At 58.1% G+C, this 21,206-nt stretch overlaps 3 protein-coding genes across 3 annotated transcripts; 2 read left to right on the top strand and 1 right to left on the bottom strand.

Annotated features, from left to right (window-relative positions):
- The first annotated feature begins 26 nt into the window (after positions 1-26).
- TFPT (TCF3 fusion partner) lies at positions 27-3,705 on the top strand. Its single transcript, XM_084905325.1, has 6 exons — positions 27-446; positions 846-1,104; positions 1,462-1,532; positions 2,896-2,965; positions 3,053-3,268; positions 3,547-3,705. Exons 1-6 carry the CDS (start codon positions 424-426, stop codon positions 3,664-3,666), a joined length of 759 nt encoding a protein of 252 aa, XP_084761451.1. The 5' UTR covers positions 27-423; the 3' UTR covers positions 3,667-3,705.
- Positions 3,706-3,756: 51 nt separating this feature from the next.
- On the bottom strand, positions 3,757-7,237 carry NDUFA3 (NADH:ubiquinone oxidoreductase subunit A3). Its single transcript, XM_084905326.1, has 5 exons — positions 6,869-7,237; positions 6,173-6,485; positions 5,880-5,954; positions 4,102-4,179; positions 3,757-3,902 (listed from the first exon to the last, which is right to left on the bottom strand). Exons 2-5 carry the CDS (start codon positions 6,180-6,182, stop codon positions 3,811-3,813), a joined length of 255 nt encoding a protein of 84 aa, XP_084761452.1. The 5' UTR covers positions 6,183-6,485; positions 6,869-7,237; the 3' UTR covers positions 3,757-3,810.
- Positions 7,238-7,321: 84 nt separating this feature from the next.
- On the top strand, positions 7,322-18,326 carry OSCAR (osteoclast associated Ig-like receptor). Its single transcript, XM_084906139.1, has 5 exons — positions 7,322-7,411; positions 8,133-8,165; positions 13,882-14,526; positions 16,271-16,534; positions 17,580-18,326. The coding sequence occupies exons 1-5, from the start codon at positions 7,372-7,374 to the stop codon at positions 17,738-17,740; spliced, it is 1,143 nt and encodes a 380-aa protein (XP_084762265.1). The 5' UTR covers positions 7,322-7,371; the 3' UTR covers positions 17,741-18,326.
- The last annotated feature ends 2,880 nt before the right edge of the window (positions 18,327-21,206 follow it).

The raw sequence follows: 21,206 nt of genomic DNA, 5'->3' as shown, positions 1-21,206 counted from the left end.
GCGGTTGGAACAACAACTTTATTAGCACCGGCCGCTGGGCGGAGACGGTCGGGGCTGAGCGGGTGCGAGGCGAGAGGCTCCCCCGGCCCACGGCCCGCCGAGGACCGAGCCTCCCGGGCGGAGGAGGGTCGCCGTGGTCAGGCGGCGCGGCTTCCGGACCAGGATAAAGGCGGAGGCGACTCGGGACGACCGGTGGCGGCGTGAGACCCGAGAGCAAGGGCCTTTGGGCCGCGACTCGGGGTGGGGGTGGGGGTGGGGGGCGAGGGAGGAAAGCCGGAAATAGAGAACTACAACTCCCAGGAGGCTTAGCGGCCGAGCCCCGGTGGACTTGGCCGTGGACTCTGATGGGGCGTGTAGTTTTGCGAAGCACTTTAACCTAGCGGTTCGCGAGGTTGGGAGTTCTGCTCCGGGAGCCGGGGAGAAATGGAGCTGGAGCAGAGAGAGGGGTAAGTGAGACGGTGCGGCTGCAGCCTAAACTATCATCCGCGCTTTGCCCTGAGGGCTGATGGGGGTTGTAGTTCGTGGAATGGCTTTGGGTTAGAATTCTTTATTAGGGACTGGGGTCTGTATTCAGGCATCCTAGGGGGATGAGGGCTGGGGGGGGGGGGGGGTGTCAAGAGGTTGGAAGCCTGGATTCCTGGGTCTCAGTGAGGGGTTGGGACCTTGAACTTCCCTAAATACTTAGGAGGAGGAATGGGGGGGGGGGGGGTGTCTGAACTCTCTCGGGGGTCAGGGCTTGAATTCTGGATCCTTTGAAGGAGAGGCTGGGGGGCCTGGCCTCCCGGCTTGGAGGGAGGAGCAGGGGCCCGGAGGTTCAGGGTCCCTGAGTCCCCCTGGCCCCACAGGACCATGGCAGCTGTGGGCTTTGAAGAGTTCTCAGCCCCTCCAGGCTCGGAGCTGGCGCTGCCCCCGCTGTTCGGCGGCCACATCCTGGAAAGCGAGCTTGAGACCGAGGTGGAGTTCGTGTCCGGGGGGCTGGGCGGCTCCAGCCTCCGGGAGCGCGACGAGGAGGAAGAGGCGGCCCGAGGCCGGCGGCGGCGCCAACGGGAGCTCAACCGCAGGAAGTACCAGGCGCTAGGCCGGCGCTGCAGGGAGATCGAGCAGGTAGGTGAGTGTGGATTCCGTTTTGGGGTCCCCTGGCCTCAGTGCTCACCCCCATCCCCGTGCGTGCGCGGGCGCAGCCTCTCTCCCCCAGGAGGTTGATCTTTTCCTGCATCATTCGTTCATTCCGCACCTGGAGTGCTGTCTCCTCCAGGGGCTGTGGGGACAGCCCAGATCAGCTTGCTGATGCCTCACAGGCGCCTGTCCCGCATCGCGGAGGCCAGTGTGGGCAGATGCAGGAGGGTCAGCCCCTTCCGGTCCACAGATGACCTGCGGGCTGGCCCCCTGGCCCCCAGCTGGGCTGGCTGCATCCGCTGTTGTGTGGGTGCAGCTGACCTGTGCTCGCCCCCTCCCCCGCAGGTGAACGAGCGGGTCCTGAACAGGCTCCACCAGGTACAGAGGATAACACGGAGACTCCAGCAGGAGCGGAGGTAACCATGGCGCACCTGACCGGCCGGCAGGCTTCTGCCCCGGACCTCGTTCCCACGTGCTTCTCACTTCTCCACCTTGCCCGGAGTGCCCGGCTGGCCATCTGGGGCCAGGAGGAGACCAGGCTGCAGAGGAGGGTGGAGGGCTGAGGCCGGCGGGGACCAGGAGTGGGATTGGGTCTTGCATAAGGTGACCAGATGTCCCGATTTTTAAAAAAATATATATTTTATTGATTTTTTACAGAGAGGAAGGGAGAGGCAGAGAGAATTAGAAACATCGATGAGAGAGAAACATCCATCAGCTGCCTCCTGCATATCCCCCACCAGGGATATGCCTGCAACCAAGGTACATGCCCTTGACCAGAATCGAACCCAGGACCTTTCAGTCCACAGTTCGATGCTCTATCCACTGAGCCAAACCAGCCAGGGCAGATGTCCCGATTTTTAACAATTTGTCCCGAGTCGCGGGACAAATTGTTAAAAATCGGGACTGTCCCGCCAAAAGCGGGACGAGAGCTGCCCGGGCCTAGGGGAGCAGGTGTACACCCCCTGAGCCGAGAGGGCAGCAAAGGAAGGGGTCCTGGCTTTAAGAGCCACAGACCCAGGCCTAGCTGGTTTGGCTCAGTGGATAGAGCAGTGGTCAGTGAACTGCGGCTCTGTTGACTAATGAGTTTGTCGACCACTGCCTTAGGGAAAAACACTTTTAAAAAAAAAACATTTTAGTAATGTTTTTAACCTGAAGTCAAAACTTCTGGGTAAGGATAATTAATGCCTTACGCAGTGGTCGGCAAACTCATGAGTCAATAGAGCGGCAAACTGCGGCTCGAGAGCCGCATGTGGCTCCTGAGCCACAGTTCACCAACCACTGGGATAGAGCATCAGCTTGCAAACCAAAGGGTCCTGGGTTCCATTCAGGTCAAGAGCATGCACTTGGTTGCGGGACAAACCAGCTAGGGCTGGACAGGGCATTTTCAGAAGCGGGAATGGGGAGGGGCAGGCAGAGGCCCTGAGAGCTGAGGCCGCCCGGGCTGTCCCGCACAGGCCCCTCTGGCCCGTTAGTTATGAATAAAGAAGACGGCCATGTGAGCGTCTGCTCAGCCCACATCCCCTGCGTGCTCTGCGGCCGGCCGGGTCTGGTTGTGATGTCACAGCCGTCCCTGCAGGCGGGTTGTCCCTCCCGGTGACAGCGGGAAGCTAAGGGGTGGAGTCACCTTCTCCTGCCCCAAGTCCACTGGCCGGCACCCAGGTCTCAGGCCCCAGCCCTCCAGCCCTTCTGGCTTCAGAGGGAGTCAGAGCCGGGCTGTGGGGCCCCTTCCCCTGCCCGTCAGAGACCCAGGGGTCCCCCGGGGCTCCTCTCCGGGCGCAGGTTCCTCATGAGGGTGCTGGACTCCTACGGCGACGACTACTGGGCCAGCCAGTTCACCATCTTGCTGGAGGTGAGCAGAGGGCGGGGGGCCGGGGGGCCGGGGGAGCCGGGAGCCCAGGACACGGCCCTCACCTGCCGCCCGCCCGCCTCCCTCCAGGACGAGGGCAGCCAGGGCACAGACGCCCCCACCCCGGGCAACGCTGAGAACGAGCCTCCGGAGAAGGAGGGGCTGTCCCCGCCCAGGAGGACCCCGGCCCCCGAGGCCAGCAGCCCGGCCCCCGGCGAGGGGCCCAGCGGGCGGAAGAGGCGGCGGGCGCCCCGGGAGGGACGCCGAGCGGGAGTCCCGCTGACCCCAGAGCTGCCCCCCGTGCAGGTGGGAGGCCCGGGGCCAGGGGCCAGGGGTCGGGCCAGGGGCCGGCAGAGGGTTGGGGTTGGGAGGAGGAAGTTGGGGAAAGCCAGGAAAGCTGGGGTGGGAGGAGGAAGGCTTGGAGGGAGATGGGAGGGGAGACGGGGCTGGAGATCACGGGGACCCAGGCATGCTGGGACTTCCTGGGGTGCACCAGGAGGCTGCCGGCCCCCGAGTGCAGTAATGGTGGGGCCCAAGAGCCTCCCCCAGCCCCGGGCCACCTCACATGGAGCTTTCACCCCCAGATAAAGGTGGAGGAAGACTTTGGCTTCGAAGCGGACGAGGCCCTGGACTCCAGTTGGGTTACTCGGGGGCCAGACAAGCTGCTGCCCTACCCCACCCTAGCCAGCCCCCCCTTTGACTGACCCCCCTCTCCCCCCCAATAAACGGACCCCGTGCTCTCCTCGGCCACTGTCTGCTGCTCCCGCCTCTGATCACACACACTGGACTCTGGGTCGGTTTTCATATTTTATTGGGAACACAGGGGAGGGGACCTCCTCTCTGCCGGTTCACAGGTTCTTCAGCCACTCCAGGCTGCGGCCCCGGGGGTCCTGGGGGTGGCTGGGCACATCGGGCATGTTCCCATCATCCCGGACGGGCACTGCGGGCAGGAGGGCGGGCGCTGAGACCAGCCGCTCTCCGTGGTCCCCGGAGAAGGGCTGGCCTGGGGGTACACATTCACAGAGGGGACCGGGGGCGAGGGGACGGGAGAGGGAGGGTCAGAGCACCAGACACACAGACCATCGGGGACACGGAGACGTAGGGGCGCGGGAAACCGGACAGGCGGACAGCCCACTCACCTGGGTAGGTGTAGGGGGTGACCTCGTTGATCATGATGGCGTACTTGGTGAAGGGGCTGATGAAGGGCAGAAGCAAAGCTGTGGAGACACGGGGGTGAGGCCCCAGGGAGAGGGCTCTGGGAGGGGGAGGGGCAGGAGCCGAGCCCTGGCAACGTGGGGGCTGAGTGCATGGGGAGAGGGGGGGGGTCAGGTATAGCACTCCCAAGAGGCCCATGGACACCCCAGGGTCCCCGCTTCTCAGAAGGGTTTATCTTTTTTTGGAGGGCACAGAGGGGGGTGGGGTGGACTGAGGGCTGGTGTTGAGAGGGGTCCCCAGAGGTGGGGGGGCATCTTGGGAACGTCCCAGGGGAACCCTGGACACGCAGAGGGGGAGGGGCTGTGCGGGAACAGTCCGCCAGGGCGGAGCCAGGGGTCCTGGGGGTGGGGCAGGGCACAGAAAGGGGTGCTCTAGGCCAACACTGACACGTGAGTACATTTCTAATGGCCACAGTGCAGTGGAAACAAGTTAGATATTCTGTATAATAAAAGGCTAATAGGCAAATGGTCCCCTCAACCGGGAGTTTGGCTGGAGAGGGGAGGGCAGGGCCAGCCCACCAGCCTCCTGCAACCCCTCAGCCAGCCCAATCAGCCCTGATGGGGCAGGCCAGCCGGGCCCCATGTGTGCGTGAATTCGTGCGCTGGGCCTCTAGCATGTATACTTTTTGTTAGTCCTCACCCTGGATACTTTTCCCACTGATACTTATTTTTAAGGAGAGGGAAAGAGATGGAGAAACATTGATGTGAGAGAGAGACATTGATTGGTTGCCTCCTGGACGTGCCCAGACCAGGGCCAGGATGGAAAGGGCCAGGGCCCTTGATGGGAATCGAACCCCTTGGCCCAAAGGCCACACTCTATCCACTGAGCCAAACCGGCTAGGGCAAAACAAGATGATTTTAAGATATATTTAACCTAGTATATCCAAATCAATAGTTTCAACACACCAGACATTGTATGTACCTTTTGTCATAGTAAGTAGCATTTCAAGGGCTGCTCTGTGGCTAATAGGACAACTGACTCCTAAGAACCTGGCCCAATGGCCGGCAGACGCGGCGCTGACAAGACGGGACACTGAAAGGCAGTATTCCAGACCCCCCACCCCTCTGCCCTGAGTCTGAGCCTACTTTTTTTTTTTTTTTAACATTTTAAAAATCCTCATCAGAGGACATTTTCCCATTGAATTTTAGAGGGAAAGACAGGAACATCCATGTGAGAGAAACACACGGGTCGGTTGCCTCCTGCACGCGCCCCGCGGGGGAGGAGCCTGCAGCCCAGGTGCCTGCCCTTGACCAGAATTGAACTGGGACCCTTCGTCTGTGCCCCCAAGTGACCCCCGTGCACCTTCAAGTATGCGCCACCCTGTCCCAGAGCAGAGGGTCTCCATGGGGCGCACAGTGAAGTCGCTGGTGGTGGGGAGGAGGGAGGGTGAACGCGGGAAGGATCTGCATCGCCACTGGTTATCGCTCAGGGGGTTTCCTGCGCGGCCAGGCCTGGGCGCCCCTCCTTGAAAGGGACTGTGGACCTCGAGGTGCAGAAGGAGGGGGGTGGGGTGGGGAAGGGACCAGAGAATTGGGGATGGGGTGGGCCAGGGAACCCCGTGAGGGTGTTGACACACAGGGGGGAGGGGACGCGGAACGTCGGGGCGGCCGGGGGTCAGGACGGAACCCCGAGGGGGGCCACGGGACTTTGGGGCGGGGGGTGGGGACACCGGTGGGGGTGATGCACGCTCGCTCTCACGCACAGACGCCCCCGATGGCGAAGGACGCGACCAGCACCGGCTCCTTGGCCCAGGCATCCTTGATGAAGTGGGCGATTCCTGGAGGGGCGGGCGGGCAGGGTCACTCCGCAGGGAGTGCCCCCGGTGACCTCTATCCAGCCCTCTCGCGCCGCCCCGGCCCTGGAGGAGCCCTCGCGTGGCCTCAGCGGCCCCCTCCGGCCACGACCCCACCGCCTCCGCGGGGGCACCGCCGCGCCCCAGCCCCGCACCGCCCGCGTCCGCCCCGCGCCCCACGCTCCAGCTGCACCAGAACTTACTCCCGGCCATCTTGGTCTCGGCGGCGGCGGCGGCGGCGGCGGCGCGGAGCACGCTGGGTATTGTAGTCCCCGCTCCCGAGGCTCGGCGGTCTGCGTCTGCGCGTGCGCAATGGCGTAGAACAGCGATCCAAGGCAGCGGCGATGGCGCGGAGCACTCTGGGTTTTGTAGTCTCTGCTCCCGAGGCTCGGCGGTCTGCGTCTGCGCGTGCGCAATGGCGTAGAACAGCGATTCCCAGGTCGCGGCGAGGGCGCGGAGCACTCTGGGAGTTGTGGTCGCCTGTGCCCAAGGAGCCCTGGGTTCCGCGCGTGCGCGCTGGAGCAGAACAGAGGTCTATGGCGACGTTCCTCTTTTTTGAAGAGCAAGCCGGTCTTGGCACACCTGCCGCCGCCCTCTTACCTCTCTCCGCCCAGACGTCGCTCTGGAGGAGTAACTTCTCCCCACTCCCGCTGTTGCAGCTCAGCCCAGGCGGACGGCAGTAGCCCTCATGTCTTAGTTTATCTATGGGAGCCCATTTTACAGATGGGGAAGTGGAGGCTGGGAGAGGACCCGAGCTTTCCTGCGAGGCCTCCGCTCAAAATCAGTTCGTCCTGAAACGCCAACTCTCAGCACAGGGGTCTCCCGTGGACGCTCACGGTGCCCCGGGGGGGGGAGGGGAGTCCCCCATTACAGCGCACAGCACCTGTTTTTAAACTGACCTGGTCCGCAGCTGTCTTTCCATCAGACAGGGAGCTGCTGGGAGGCAGCTGCCGGGTCCTGACTCCTCTCTGCGCCCCCCAGAATCACGTATCAGAGTCAGAAACATCGATGAGAGAGAAACATCGATCAGCTGCCTCCTGCACGCCCCCTATTGGGGATGTGCCAGCAACCAAGTTACATGCCCTTGACCGGAATCAAACCTGGGACCCTTCAGTCCGCAGGCCAATGCTCTACCCACTGAGCAACACTGGCTAGGACAGGTGCTAATTGTTTTTAAACTTTAATTACTGAACTCCTGCTCCAATCCAACTTTTCCCACCGCACTATGGGGCTGTGACACGGTCCTCCGGGCTCCCCCGCCTTCCCTCCCCGCCCCCTCCTTCCCGTTCCCCTCCCTCAACAGGGTTCTGACTCTGACTCTGATGTTGCCTCACTTCCTGGGAGGTAAGAGGGCCGGGTTGAGCCCTGCCTTTGGCTCCGGCTCCAGCCAGACTTGTCCACCATGGTCCTGGTACTGACCCTCCAGCTGCTGGCCCTCTCGTGTGAGCCCCCCCACGCCCTCTCTCCGGGTCCCTAGCGGGGCTGGGGCACAGAAAGACAGGCTCTGGAGACCCAGACACCTAGCGAATGGGGGGGGGGGGGGAGAAGCAAGGGGCGAACTGCTGGGTCTCCTGGGGGCACATGCAGGGAGGTGAGGCAGAATCAGCTAAGGGTTCAGAACTCCAGGCCAGAATAGTGGGACAGGAGGGGGGCCAGACCCTGGGGTCCTAAAGCATGAGACCACAGAGGCCCGGAATGCCCCGTTCCTGGGAGAAGGGGAAGTTGGGCGCAGGATCCTCTGGCTCTTGGGGCAGGAGAGAGCTAGACCCCTGAGGGAGAGGGAGGATCAAGTCCCAGGTTCTGAGGTTGGGGGGGTTTGGGGGGGCGGGTAGGTGGAAGCCAGGACACAGGGGTCCCTGAGATCAGGGGGAGCTACAGCCCAGACTCCTGAACCCCAACAAGGAGGAACTGGGGGCTCAGATTACCATCTCCTGGGAAAGGTGGGGTCCTAGGGCTTAGTTCTTGGGTACAGAGGCAAGAGGGTCCTGGGCCCAGATTTCTGGCTTCAGCAGGTGGGAGTCTGGTTTGGGGGCTCCCGAGACCGGAGGAAGTGAGGCCAAGGTTCACTCAGAAGAAAGAGGCGGGGGGGTGGGGAGACTTAGATTCTGGGGTTGTCCCTGGTGTGGGCCTTTGACAAGACCGAGCCCCCTCCACCTTCCACAGGGCCTCTGTGTCACACGGGCGTCATCTCCGATGGTGAGTACACACCCCCCCCCCCCCGCCATCCATCCATCCATCCCCCCGTGTGTTGCTGACATCCCATTTCCAACGACTCATATTTTCTCTTTGCTGCCCACCTCGCCCCAAGATTTCCTTCTCTCTCTCCCTCATCCTCCTTTCCTTCATTCCTTCTCACTCCCGTGAGTGACCAGTATCGGAGTAGCGAGATCATGAACTTTGGAGCTAAAGAGATCTAAACGGGAATGCCCCGTCCACAGTTTTTGTTTTTATTTATTTAATATATTTTATTGATTTTTTTCACAGAGAGGAAGGGAGAGGGATAGAGAGTTAGAAACATCCATGAGAGGGAAACATCCATCAGCTGCCCCCTGCACACCCCCTACTAGGGATGTGCCCGCAACCAAGGTACATGCCCTTTGACCGGAATCGAACCTGGGACCCTTGAGTCTGCAGGCCGGCGCTCTATCCACTGAGCCACACCGGTTAGGGCCACGTCCACCGTTCTGTTCGCTTATGAACTGGAACAAGCCAGGGCACGCTAAGACTCAAGTTTCCTTCTCTGTGAAATGGGCCATTGGGAGGATTTAAGTAACACCATGAGTGTCAACCCCGAGGCTCAGAATTTGGCATAGCTCTTGAGATAGAGCTTCTGGCAGCGCTAACGGTCCCCTTATTTAGGAGGTAGGATCCCTCGCGCTGAAGTAGCCTTGGGTTTCTTTCCAGATCTCCCGAAAGGGAGATCTCTTCTTCCTCCCCAACCTCCCCCCACTCACAACACTCAAATTTCAAATAAGAACCACCTCGAAAGCCATTCATTCATACATATAAGCAATCAGGTTATTTTAAATGACGGTGTTTAAAAAGGACAAAGCGAAAATATGTTCTTGGTTTTTTAAAAATCCGATCATTGACGGAGATCGGATTTTCCTTCCCCCCTCTTCCTTAAATAATCTCTGGATCCTTCCCCCCAAAACTTCCAAGCATCCAAACACATACTCGGATTTACATACTTCTCGGTTTTCTCGCCAAGGAAAAAAACTTGCTGTTTCGTGACTCACTCTGCTCTGCATCTTACATTTTCCACTTTACAATCTCTCTTGGAACGATTTCCATGTCCTTTAGCTAGCTCTTCCCCCCCCCCCCCCCGCCTTGTTTTTTGTTAATCCTCACTGGAATATATTTCTCCATTGATATTTTTTAGACAGTGGAAGGGGTGGGGGAAGAGACACACAGAGAAACATGGATGTGAGAGAGAGACACACCGATTGGTTGCCTCCTGCACACACATCGACCAGGGCCTGGGATCAAGCCTGCAACCGAGGTACGTGCCCTTGACCGAGATCGAACCCGGAACCCTTTTAAGTCCAGGGGCTGACACCCTATCCACTGAGCCACACCAGATAGGGCTCCACAACCCCCCTTTCAACTGCTGTCATTGAAGCACTTGCAGCTGTATATGGCTGGACTCTCATTTGTTTGTTCCTCTTGCTGTATATTTAGGTTGTTTCCAGTTTCCCTTATCCCTCCGCCCCCCACCAGTGCTGTAGGGAATGCTTCTGGTTGAACTTTCTTTGTGAGAGCAACCCGGCATGTGCTCTTGACCCGAGTTGGACCCGGGACCCTTATGCCTGCAGACTGATGCTCTGGCCACTGAGCCAGGCTGGCTAGGGCCTCTTTGTGTATCTTAAAAAAAAAAAAAAAAAAAAAAAATCATATACCGTATTTTCCGGCGTATAAGACAACCCCCCCTAATTTTACAGTTAAAACAGGTTTAGGCCTATATTTGCTGTCTAAGACTACCCCCCACTTCAAAGAAAAGACTTACTTTGACGACAAGATCTGCAGGTAATTTTTGTGCAATTTTGGTCTTTTGCCCCCAATTTTCGGTTGACTTTTTTTCGGTTCAAAAGTCGTCTTATACGCCGGAAAATACGGATATATATATATATATATATATATATATATATATCCGTATTTTATAATATATATTTTATTGATTTTGTACAGAGAGGAAGGGAGAGAGATAGAGAGTTAGAAACATCGATGAGAGAGAGTCATCCATCAGCTGCCTCTTGCACACCCCCCACTGGGGATGTGCCCGCAACCAAGGTACATGCCCTTGACCGGAATCGAATCCGGGACCTTTCAGTCCCCAAGCCGACTGAGCCAAACCGATCTCGGCTATATATATATATATATATATATATATATATATATATATATATATATATATATATATATATATATTTTTTTTTTTTTTTTTTTTTAAGATTTCATAAAGGAAGGGAGGAGGAGAGAGAGAAACATCAATGATGAGAATCATTGATCCACTGCCTCCTGCATGCCCCCTACTGGGGATGGAGCCCACAACCCAGGCATGTGCCCTTGACTGGAATCGAACTGGGACCCTTCAGTCCTGGTCAAGGTGTCTAGGGCCTCTTTGTGTGTCTCGATAGAAACTGGCAAATTGCCTTCTCTCAAGGCACACTCAAGTATACCTAAGTGCCTTCACCCACGTGGGATACTGCTGTTGTTTAGTTTGGACAACCTGATCGTCAAAAATACCTTATTGTTGTTTCAGTTTTTGTTGTTGTTAATCCTTACCCGAGGGTATTTCCCCCATTAACCTTTAGCGCAGGGGTCCTCAAACTTTTTAAAGTGGGGGCCAGATCACGGTCCCTCAGAGAGCTGGAGGGCCGGACTATATGAACTACTAATTCCTACTGTAACACCTCGGCTGCGCTCACTGCCCAAAAAACCTGGCGGGCCGGATCAGACTCCTCTGCGGGCCGCATGTGGCCCGGGGGCCGTAGTTTGAAGACCCCTGCTTTAGAGAGAGTGGAAGGGAGGGCGGGAGGGCTGAGGGTGGAGAGAAATGTCGATGTGACAGGAGCACATTGATGGGTTGCCTGCCTCCCCCACAATCAAACCTGCAACCCAGGTACATGCCCTGGACCAGGAATTGAACCCTTGACCCTTGGTGTGCAGGCCGATGCTCTAACCACTGAGCACCCCATCCAGGGCTTTTGTTTTGATTTTTAAAGCAAAGGGGGGGGGGGATGGACGGACACTGATTTGTTGTTCCTCTTATTTATGCATTCATTGTTGGTTATTGTATGTGCCCTGACCGGGAATCGAACCCGTAACCTTGGCGTATTGGGATGACACTAACCCCCTGTGCTACAGGGCTAGGGCCTGTTTTGATTTTTTAAGTGACTGCGACTAAGGCTGGACAGTCTTCCCAGCACCCCCAAATGTGCATTGGCCAATAGTGCTTCCTGTTCTGGGAAATGACGAGTCACATGTTTTACCCAACTTTGGACTGGGTCGGCCCTGGGGTTTCTTTCTAGATGACTCTTGGTTGTTTACCAATCCTCACTGGAGAAGGAGGGGGGAGGAGAGAGAGAGAGAGAGAGAGAGAGAGAGAGAGAGAGAGAGAGAGAGAGAGAGAGAGAAACATCAAAGTGAGAAAGACACATCGATTGGTTGCCTCCTGAACTCGCCCACACGCCCCACTATGGTGGGGGATTGAACCTGCAGCCTGGGTACATGCCCTTGACCCTGCGGTGTTCGGGGAGGGGGGGGTGTGTGTGTGTGTCATGCGCTAACCATTGAGCGACACCAGCAGGGCTCTTTCTATACTCTTGCTCCGCAGCATTTATGAGAACGTCATTTCGGCCAGTGCTCTGATCCATGTGACTTTCCTCAGACATGGCTGGGGAATGTCAAAGAGCTCACATTTACTAACCTTATTCCCTTCCAGCTTCTCATTTTGTGTTTTAAGACAGCCTTCGGTACCCCAAGACAAATGCATCTTCCTATGCTTTCTTCTTCTTCTTTAAAAAAAAAAAAAAAAAATATATATATATATATATATATATATATATATATATATATATATATATATAAAATTGATTTTTTACAGAGAGGAAGAGAGAGGGATAGAGAGTTAGAAACATCCATGAGAGAGAATCATCAACCAGCCTCCTCCTGCACACCTCCCACCGGGGATGTACCCGCAACCAAGGCACATGCCCTTGACCGGAATCAAACCCGGGACCTTTCAGTCCGTAGGCCGACACTCTATCCACTGAGCCAGACCGGTCTCGGCTGTTTTCTTCTTTTTAAAAAATATACATTTTATTGATTTTTTTTACAGAGAGGAAGGGAGAGGGATAGAGAGTTAGAAACATCGATGAGAGAGAAACATCAACCAGCCGCCTCCTGCACACCTCCCACCGGGGATGTGCCCGCAACCAAGGCACATGCCCTTGACCGGAATCGAACCTGGGACCCTTCAGTCCGCAGGCCAACGCTCTACCCACTGAGCCACACCGGTCTCGGCCTCTGTTTTCTTCTGATACTTTTATTGTTTAGGAGACGCGTAGGCCTTTCATTGATTGGGAAACGGTTTTGGGAAGGGTGTGAGGTGGAGCTCCAACGTCCCCTCCTCCCTCTAACCCAGTGTTTCCCAAACTTCTCTCATGATGAGAATCACCTGGTGGAGTTGTTAAAACACAGATTCCTGAATCCCAACTAAGAAGTGCTAAACTAGAATTTTTGGGAACATATAGGTAAAATTGTATACTTAACTAGTGCTCTAACACAGATGTTATATACAGAGCACTAAGTTAGGTATGCAATTTTACCTATATGTTCTCAAAAATTCTAGTTTAGCACTTCTTAGTTGGGATTCAGGAATCTGTGTTTTAACAACTCCACCAGGTGATTCTCATCATGAGAGAAGTTTGGGAAACACTGTAACCTGAGAGCAAGTTTGGCAACTGTTGAATGCTGTCGGGTGCGACACAGATATTCCGGAGAGCAATTTAAAATTGCAGGTTTCTGCCCTAGCCAGTGTGGCTCAGTGGACAGAGCGTCGGCCTGTGAACTGGAGGGTCCCAGGTTCGATTCCGGTCAAGGGCATGTACCTTGGTTGTGGGCACATCCCCAGTGGGAGGTGTGCAGGAGGCGGCTGATCGATGATTCTCTCTCATGGATGTTTCTAACTCTCCCTCTCCCTTCCTCTCTGTGAAAAAAAAAAAAAATCAATAAAATATATATTTTTAAAATAAATAAATAAATAAATAAAATGGCAGGTTTCTGGGACCCAGCTCCTTGACATGATGTTTAAAAATCGCAGAGGAGCCGGAACTGGTTTGGCTCAATGGATAGAGCGTCGGCTTGGGGACTGAAGGGTCCCGGGTTCGATTCCGGTCAAGGGCATGTTACCTTGGTTGCGGGCACATCCCCGGTAGGAGGTGTGCAGGAGGCAGCTGATCGATGACTCTCTCTCATCGATGTTTCTAACTCTCTATCTCTCTCCCTTCCTCTCTGTACAAAATCAATAAAATATATATATTTTTAAAAAATAATAAAAAATAAAAATCGCAGAGGAGCCAGCCAGAGGGGCTCAGTAGCAGAGCATCGACCTATGAACCAGGAGGTCAGGAGGTCAGGGTTCGATTCCCGGTCAGGGCACCGGCCGGGGTTTTGGGCCTGATCCCCAGTGTGGGGCGAGCAGGAGGCAGCTGATCCACGATTCTCTCTCCTCGTGGATGTTTCTCTCTTCCTCTCTGACATCAATTTTTAAAACTATGAAAAACAACCACCACCACCAGCACCCGCACGTGGAGGACAGCGTGGGGGGTGAGGGAACTGAGGCTGAGGAGGGGACTGTGCCTGTCCAGGCGACACTGCTCTCACCCCAGCCTCCTCTTCGTGTCCGCAGGCACCCAGGAAGCCCGGGGACCCCCGGATGCAAACGCCCCCGCCTCCTTCCCCAAGCACAGGTCGCATGTGAACGTGTGGAATATCACCAAGTTCCTGGAGCTCTTCCCCACGGCCCCACCACCCGCCGGGCCTCCCTCCCACCCCACCATCAGGCGACCCAGGCACCTCAATCCACACTTCCCCTTTCCATACCCCAAGCCCAAGCAGTCAGTCCCCCCAACCTCGGCCCCCAAACCCCCACCCGCCGGGCCTCCCTCCCACCCCACCGTCAGGAAACCCAGGTCCTTCAATCCACACGTCCCCTTTCCAAACCCCAAGCCCAAGCAGTCAGTCCCCCCAACCTCGGCCCCCAAGCCCCCCAAGCCCTCCCTGGCGGCTCAGCCCGCCGCAGTGGTGACCCCCGGGGTCAACGTGACTCTGACGTGCCGGGCGCCCCAGCCCGCCTTGAGGTTTGTGCTCAAGCTGGGGGAGGGCCTCCCGGTGCAGTACCAGTACCCCCAGTACCAGGACGGACTCCAGGCAATGGCCCAGTTCCTCCTGGAGGCGGTGACCGCGGCGCAGGGCGGCAGTTACCGCTGCGAGTACTTCAGCCGGTACTTCAGCTGGTCCCAGCCCAGCGACGCCCTGGAGCTGATGGTGACAGGTGAGGGTGGGGCGGGAGCTGATGGTAACAGGTGAGGGCAGGGCGGGAGGAGCTGATGGTGACAGGTGAGGGCCTGGCGGGGCTGATGGTGACAGGTGAGGGTGGGGCGGGGCTGATGGTGACAGGTGAGGGCAGGGCGGGAGGAGCTGATGGTGACAGGTGAGGGCCTGGCGGGAGCTGATGGTGACAGGTGAGGGCGGGGCGGGAGCTGATGGTGACAGGTGAGGGTGGGGCGGGGCTAATGGTGACAGGTGAGGGCCTGGCGGGAGCTGATGGTGACAGGTGAGGGCCTGGCGGGCGGGAGCTGATGGTGACAGGTGAGGGCGGGGCGGGAGCTGATGGTGACAGGTGAGGGCCTGGCGGGAGCTGATGGTGACAGGTGAGGGCCGGGCGGGAGCTGATGGTGACAGGTGAGGGTGGGGCGGGGCTAATGGTGACAGGTGAGGGCCTGGCGGGAGCTGATGGTGACAGGTGAGGGCCTGGCGGGCGGGAGCTGACGGTGACAGGTGAGGGCCTGGCGGGAGCTGATTGTGACAGGTGAGGGCCGGGCGGGAGCTGATGGTGACAGGTGAGGGTGGGGCGGGGCTAATGGTGACAGGTGAGGGCCTGGCGGGAGCTGATGGTGACAGGTGAGGGCCTGGCGGGCGGGAGCTGATGGTGACAGGTGAGGGCAGGGCGGGAGGAGCTGATGGTGACAGGTGAGGGCCTGGCGGGAGCTGATGGTGACAGGTGAGGGCCTGGCGGGAGGAGCTGATGGTGACAGGTGAGGGTGGGGCGGGGCTGATGGTGACAAGTGAGGGCCTGGAGGGAGCTGATGGTGACAGGTGAGGGCCTGGCGGGAGGAGCTGATGGTGACAGGTGAGGGCGGGGCGGGAGCTGATGGTGACAGGTGAGGGTGGGGCGGGGCTGATGGTGACAGGTGAGGGCCTGGCGGGAGCTGATGGTGACAGGTGAGGGCGGGGGGGTGGGGAGCTGATGGTGACAGGTGAGGGCGGGGCGGGAGCTGATGGTGACAGGTGAGGGCCTGGCGGGAGCTGATGGTGACAGGTGAGGGCGGGGCGGGAGCTGATGGTGACAGGTGAGGGCGGGGCGGGAGCTGATGGTGACAGGTGAGGGCGGGGGGGGGGGGGGACTGGGAGGGTCCCAGAGGCTTAGGCCTGCGTGTACACACACACACACACACACACACACACACACACACACGAGAGAGAGAGAGAGAGAGAGAGAGAGAGAGAGAGAGAGAGAGAGAGAGAGAGAGGGAGAGAAGGGAGGGAGGGAGGGAAGGAAGAGAAGGAAGGAGGGAGGAGGAGGGAAGGAAGGAGGGAGGAGGGAAGGAAAGAAGGAGGAAGGAAGGAAGAGGAAGAGAGGAAGGAAAGGAGGGAGGGAGGGAGGAGGGAAGGAGGAAGGAAGGGAAGTTTTCAGCTGGGGCGTTTGTGCGCCCCCCGCCCCCGCCCCAGCTCCGGCCGGACCCGGGCCCTCCCAGTGGAGCCCAAACAGCCCCCCGCGCGCCGGCAGTGCGGCCTCCACAACCGAGCGGCCGGCGCCCAGCGGAGGGAGAGACAGAGACGGGAGAGGAGGGGACGTGCCCCTGGGGCGCGGGCGCGGGAGCCGGCGGGAGGTGAAGGAGAGCACCCGCATCTCAGGCACCGGCGGGCGGGGGGGGGGATCGGGGAGGAGGGGGCGCTCCGGGGGGCCCGGGCCAGGGCGCCCACCGCCCCGCCGCCCTCCCTCCCTCCCGCCGCAGAGCTGCTGCCGCGCCCGTCGCTGGAGGCGCTGCCCGGGGCCCCGCTGCGCCTGCGCTGCACCGGCCACGCCGCCAACATGAGCTTCGCGCTGTACCGCGCGGGCGAGGCGCCGCCGCTGCAGGTGCGCCAGTCCGCGCTGCCCTGGGCCGACTTCCCGCTGCCCCGCGCCCGGGCGCCCGGCACCTACACCTGCTACTACCACACGCCCGCCGCGCCCTACGTGCTGTCCCCGCGCAGCGAGCCGCTGGTCATCCGCCCGGAGGGTGAGGCCCCCGTATCCCCTCCAATCCCCACCCCCATCGCATCTCCATCCCCATCTCCATCCCCACCCCCATCGCATCTCCATCCCCATCCCCATCTCCATCCCCACCCCATCCCCATCCCCATCTCCATCCCCACCCCATCCCCAATTCCCCATCCCCATCCCCATCCCCATCCCCACCCCCACCCCCATCCCATCTCCATCCCCATCCCCACCCCCATCCCATCTCCATCCCCACCCCCATCCCATCCCCATCCCCACCCCCACCCCCATCCCCATCCCCACCCCCACCCCCATCCCCATCCCCATCCCCATCCCCATCCCAATCCCCCATCACCATCCTCATCCCCATCCCCAGTCAACCCACCTCCTCCCTGACCCTCCTCCCCGCCCCCAGCCTCCTCCCTCAGACCCAGGAGCCCAGGCCCCCAGCCCTCCTCCCTCAGACCCAGGGGGTCCCCCAGCCCTCCTCCCTCAGACCCAGGAGCCCAGGCCCCCAGCCTCCTCCCTCAGACCCAGGGGGTCCCCCAGCCCTCCTCCCTCAGACCCAGGAGCCCAGGCCCCCAGCCCCTCCTCCCTCAGACCCAGGAGCCCAGGCCCCCAGCCTCCTCCCTCAGACCCAGGAGCCCAGGCGCCCAGCCTCCTCCCTCAGACCCAGGAGCCCAGGCCCCCAGCCTCCTCCCTCAGACCCGGGAGTGGAGCTCTCCCAGCCTCCTCCCTCAGACCCAGAGCCCAGGCCCCCAGCCTCCTCCCTCAGACCCAGGAGCCCAGGCCCCCAGCCCCTCCTCCCTCAGACCCAGGAGCCCAGGCCCCCAGCCTCCTCCCTCAGACCCGGGAGCCCAGGCCCCCAGCCCTCCTCCTCCCTCAGACCCAGGAGCCCAGGCCCCAGCCCTCCTCCCTCAGACCCAGGAGCCCAGGCCCCCAGCCCTCCTCCCTCAGACCCGGGAGTGGAGCTCTCCCAGCCTCGCTTGGAGGGACTGGGTCCCCCTCACCCCGGAGGCCGGAGCCCTCGGCGGGACGCTGACACCCCTCCCTTGCCCCCGCAGGCTTGGGCCCCGTGGACTACACCCAGGGCAACGCGGTGCGCCTGGCGCTGGCGGGGCTGGTGCTGCTGGCGCTGGCCCTGCTGCTGGGCTGGGAGTGGCGCGACTGGCGACGGGCGGCGGGCCGGGGCCCCAGGGGCCTGGAGCTCGGCCCCGCGGCCTGAGGGGGCGCCCCGAGGGCAGAGGCTGCAGGACGCCCGGCTGAGCCCAGCGCCCCCCAGTAACAGTGACCACCGCTCTGTCCCGCCCGCGGCCTGGCCTCTTCCCCTGGGTCCTTTGTCCAGGCCTCCCCTCCCGGATCCGCGCCCGGCCCGGGTTCGAGCCCCAGCGCTGCTGCTCACCCACCGTGTGCCAGCAGGAAGGCGGCCCCCTACGCCTCGCTCTCCCTGGCTGTGCCATGGGCGTTCTGCTTCTGCTCACCTCCCGGGACCTGGAGGGTGAAGCGGACATGACGCCGGCAGCATTGTAAACAGTGACAGGCTCTTAGCAAATGCTCAGGGTTAGCGACTGTGTAACGGATTCCTATCCAAGTCTTGTGGTTTTGCCGAAACCGGTTTGGCTCAGTGGATAGAGCGTCGGTCTGCGGACTGAAAGGTCCCAGGTTCGATTCCGGTCAAGGGCATGCACCTTGTTTGTGGGCACATCCCCAGTTGGGGGTGTGTGCAAGAGGCAGCTGATCGATGATTCTTTCTCATTAATGTTTCTAACTCTCCCTCTCCCTTCCTCTCTGTAAAAATCAATAAAATGTATTTTAAAAAAATAAAGTGAGGAATTATTAAAAAAAAAAAAAAAAAAAAAAAAGTCTCGTGGTTTCGCCCTGGCCGGTGTGGCTCAGTTGGTTGAGCAACAAGAGGTCAGTTCCAGTTGGATCCCAGGTCAGGGCGTGCGGGAGGCAGCCGGACCCATGGTTCTTTCTCATCAGTTTCTCCCTCCCCCACTCTTCCTCTCTCTCAAAGTAAAAACAAAAAACAAAAAATTTTTATTTATTTATTTTTACATATTTTATTGATTTTTTTTTGCCCCCCCCCCTTCCTCCCTTCCACACATCCCCTCCCTCCCCAGAGTTTTATCAATAGGACATTTTAAATAAAAAGTCTCAGGATCTGAAGGAAGTTCAAATTTTCCCCCCAACGCTCCGGCTCATCGTGAGCAGCTCGGTGATGTCACACCTGGTTCCCAAGTAAACTCCTTAAATGCCTTCTCAGACTTCCCCGAAGATAAACCCAGGTGGGCCTGGTAGCCCTGGCCGGTTGCTCAGTGGTTAGAGCGTCCGCCTGCGGAGCAAAGGCTGGAGGGTTCATTCTCGGTCAAGGGCACGTACTTCCGTTGCAGGTTTGATCCCTGGCCCTGCTGCAGTGCCTGTGGCAGGCAACCAATCATCTCTCTCACATTGATGTTTCTCTTTCTCCCCCCCTCCTTCCCTTCTACTCTCTTTCAAAAAAATTTAAAAAGCCCTGACTGGTTTGGCGCAGTGGATAGAGCGTTCGGCCTGCGAACTCAAGGATCCCGGGTTCGATTCCGGTTAGGGGCATGTGCCTTGGTTGCGGGCACATCCCCAGTGGGGAGTGTGCAGGAGGCAGCTGATGGATGTTTCTCTCTCATCAATGCTTCTAACTCTCTATCTCTCTCCCTTCCTCTCTGTAAGAAATAAATAAAATATATATATATATATATAATTAAAAAAAATCACAGCTTCATTTGCTTGAGCCGTCATTTTCGTTAAGCGGGAGTCCGTTGCCATGGCAATAGCAAGCAGTGTGTGTGCAGTAGGACCCTGAGCCTTGGCAGGGACACAGTAAACCTCAGCTGGCCTGCTGGGGGCTGCCCTCAGGGCCGAGTTAAAACCAGTGCAGGCTGTTTGCTCTCCTTGTCCGGCCTCTGGACTTCCCAGGCCCGGCTACACACAGTCTCTTCTGAATCCATTAATCGAAGTTCTGTGTCCATCTGCCAACATCCATGCCTTCCCATGGACCCCCTGGGGCACGCCAAGCAGGCAGGCTCTCCCTCGGCTGAGAATCTACTTATTTGGACTTCGTTTAAAATAATTGGCTACCTTATGTAAACATTTGTGTTGGAGAACAGTGGTCACAGTGTTTTATTGGTCTAGAGCCGTGGTGGGCAAACTCATGAGTCCACAGAGCCAAATATCAACAGTACGACGATGGAAGTGTCTTTGGAGAGCCACATTTTTTAAACTTAAACTTCTTTTAACACCACTTCTTCAAAATAGACTCGCCCAGTCCACGGTATTTTGTGGAAGAGCCGCACTCAAGGGCCCAAAGGGCCGCATGTGGCTCGCGAGCCGCAGTTTGCTGACCACGGCCCTAAGAGAAAAACGAAGTAAGCCAATCCTTAATGCAGGTTAAGGGGGACGTGGGCATACGTGGAGGGTTTTTGCAGAAAGGCTTTTGGAGAAAATCCTTATTTTTTAAATGTTATTTATATATTTTTATTGATTTCAGGGAGGAAGGGAGAGGGAGAGACAGAAACATCAATGATGAGAATCATTGATCGGCTGCCTCCTGCATGCCCCACACTGGGGATGGAGCCTGCAACCTAGGCATGTGTCCTTGACCCCCCAGTCCACAAGCCAACACTCTATCCACTGAGCAAAACCGGCTAGGGCTAATACTATTTATTATTATTATTATTATTATTATTATTATTATTATGGAGGGGGGAGGTTTTAAACTTGTGCTCCCAGGCGAAACTCACTGGTCCGAGGGTGGGCCAGGGAAGTTCGCCCTAATACTATTTTGTAACTGATTTTTGTTGTTGTTAATCCTCATCTGAGGATATTTTCCTATTGATTTTTACAAAGAGAGAGAGAGGAACATCGATGAGAGAGAAACACATCGACTGGTTGTCTCCTGCATGCAGGGCTCTGGATGGGGAGGAGCCTGCAACCAAGGTACGTGCCTTTAACTGGAATCGGGGTCCTTTGGGCCATAGGCCATTGCTCTATCCGCAGAGCCACACCGGTGAGGGCCCTTCATGGACTCTGATGTCCATAGGCCATTGCTCTATCCACAAAGCCACACCGGTGAGGGTCCTTCATGGACTCTGATGTCCATGAGCCAGGACCGTACTTGTCAGGTTTCTCTCTGAAAAGCTCAGACGCCCCATCCCTGCCTTCCTGCATGTCTCTCATCTGTACAGTCTCTGGTTCAGCCACGCCCATTATCTTTCCAGTGAGGACCAGTAGCGAGGCCAGAATTTCAGCGCTGATGTAGGAAAGAGAAGTGGCCACTAGGTGGCAGTAAGCGCACAGTTACCTGGCCATCCTCCTCCACTGGGCTTTGTCAATGCTGTTCCCTCTGCCTGGAACACCCTTCCAGCCCCTCTTCGCCTAGTTAACGTCCGCCCAACTTTCAGATCTCACATCACTTCTTCAGCCAAGCCGTCAGCGGTCTCCCTGCTTAGCTCAGACCCTCCGATGACAGGCTTTCAAAACGTTTTCTCTTTGCTATAGTTGCAGGGATGGATATGGTTGATGGTTTCCCAACATCCCAATTTCCCGTCTTCCTTTAGCGAAGAGAAAACTCCTTTCCCATTTTTGGAAGGAGACACGCCTGTATCCCACCTCCTCAACCCCCACTTCTGCTGCTAGACCTTCCCTCTCCCCCTCCC

The sequence above is a fragment of the Pipistrellus hanaki genome (assembly GCF_964339955.1).
Source record: "Pipistrellus hanaki genome assembly, chromosome: 15".
Taxonomy (NCBI): Eukaryota; Metazoa; Chordata; class Mammalia; order Chiroptera; family Vespertilionidae; genus Pipistrellus; species Pipistrellus hanaki.
This window is presented reverse-complemented; position numbering and strand designations above follow the sequence as displayed.

Coding starts and splice junctions, on each gene's coding strand:
- NDUFA3 (XM_084905326.1), bottom strand. Junction 4,180..5,879: donor CTTCGCCATCGGGGGCGTCT/GTGCGTGAGAGC, acceptor GTGTCTCCACAG/CTTTGCTTCTGCCCTTCATC. Junction 3,903..4,101: donor CACCCCCTACACCTACCCAG/GTGAGTGGGCTG, acceptor TCCTGCCCGCAG/TGCCCGTCCGGGATGATGGG.
- TFPT (XM_084905325.1), top strand. CDS start 424: ATGGAGCTGGAGCAGAGAGAGGG. Junction 1,533..2,895: donor AGACTCCAGCAGGAGCGGAG/GTAACCATGGCG, acceptor CTCCGGGCGCAG/GTTCCTCATGAGGGTGCTGG. Junction 3,269..3,546: donor CAGAGCTGCCCCCCGTGCAG/GTGGGAGGCCCG, acceptor TTTCACCCCCAG/ATAAAGGTGGAGGAAGACTT.
- OSCAR (XM_084906139.1), top strand. CDS start 7,372: ATGGTCCTGGTACTGACCCTCCAGCTGCTGGCCCTCTCGT. Junction 8,166..13,881: donor CACGGGCGTCATCTCCGATG/GTGAGTACACAC, acceptor TCGTGTCCGCAG/GCACCCAGGAAGCCCGGGGA. Junction 16,535..17,579: donor GCTGGTCATCCGCCCGGAGG/GTGAGGCCCCCG, acceptor TTGCCCCCGCAG/GCTTGGGCCCCGTGGACTAC.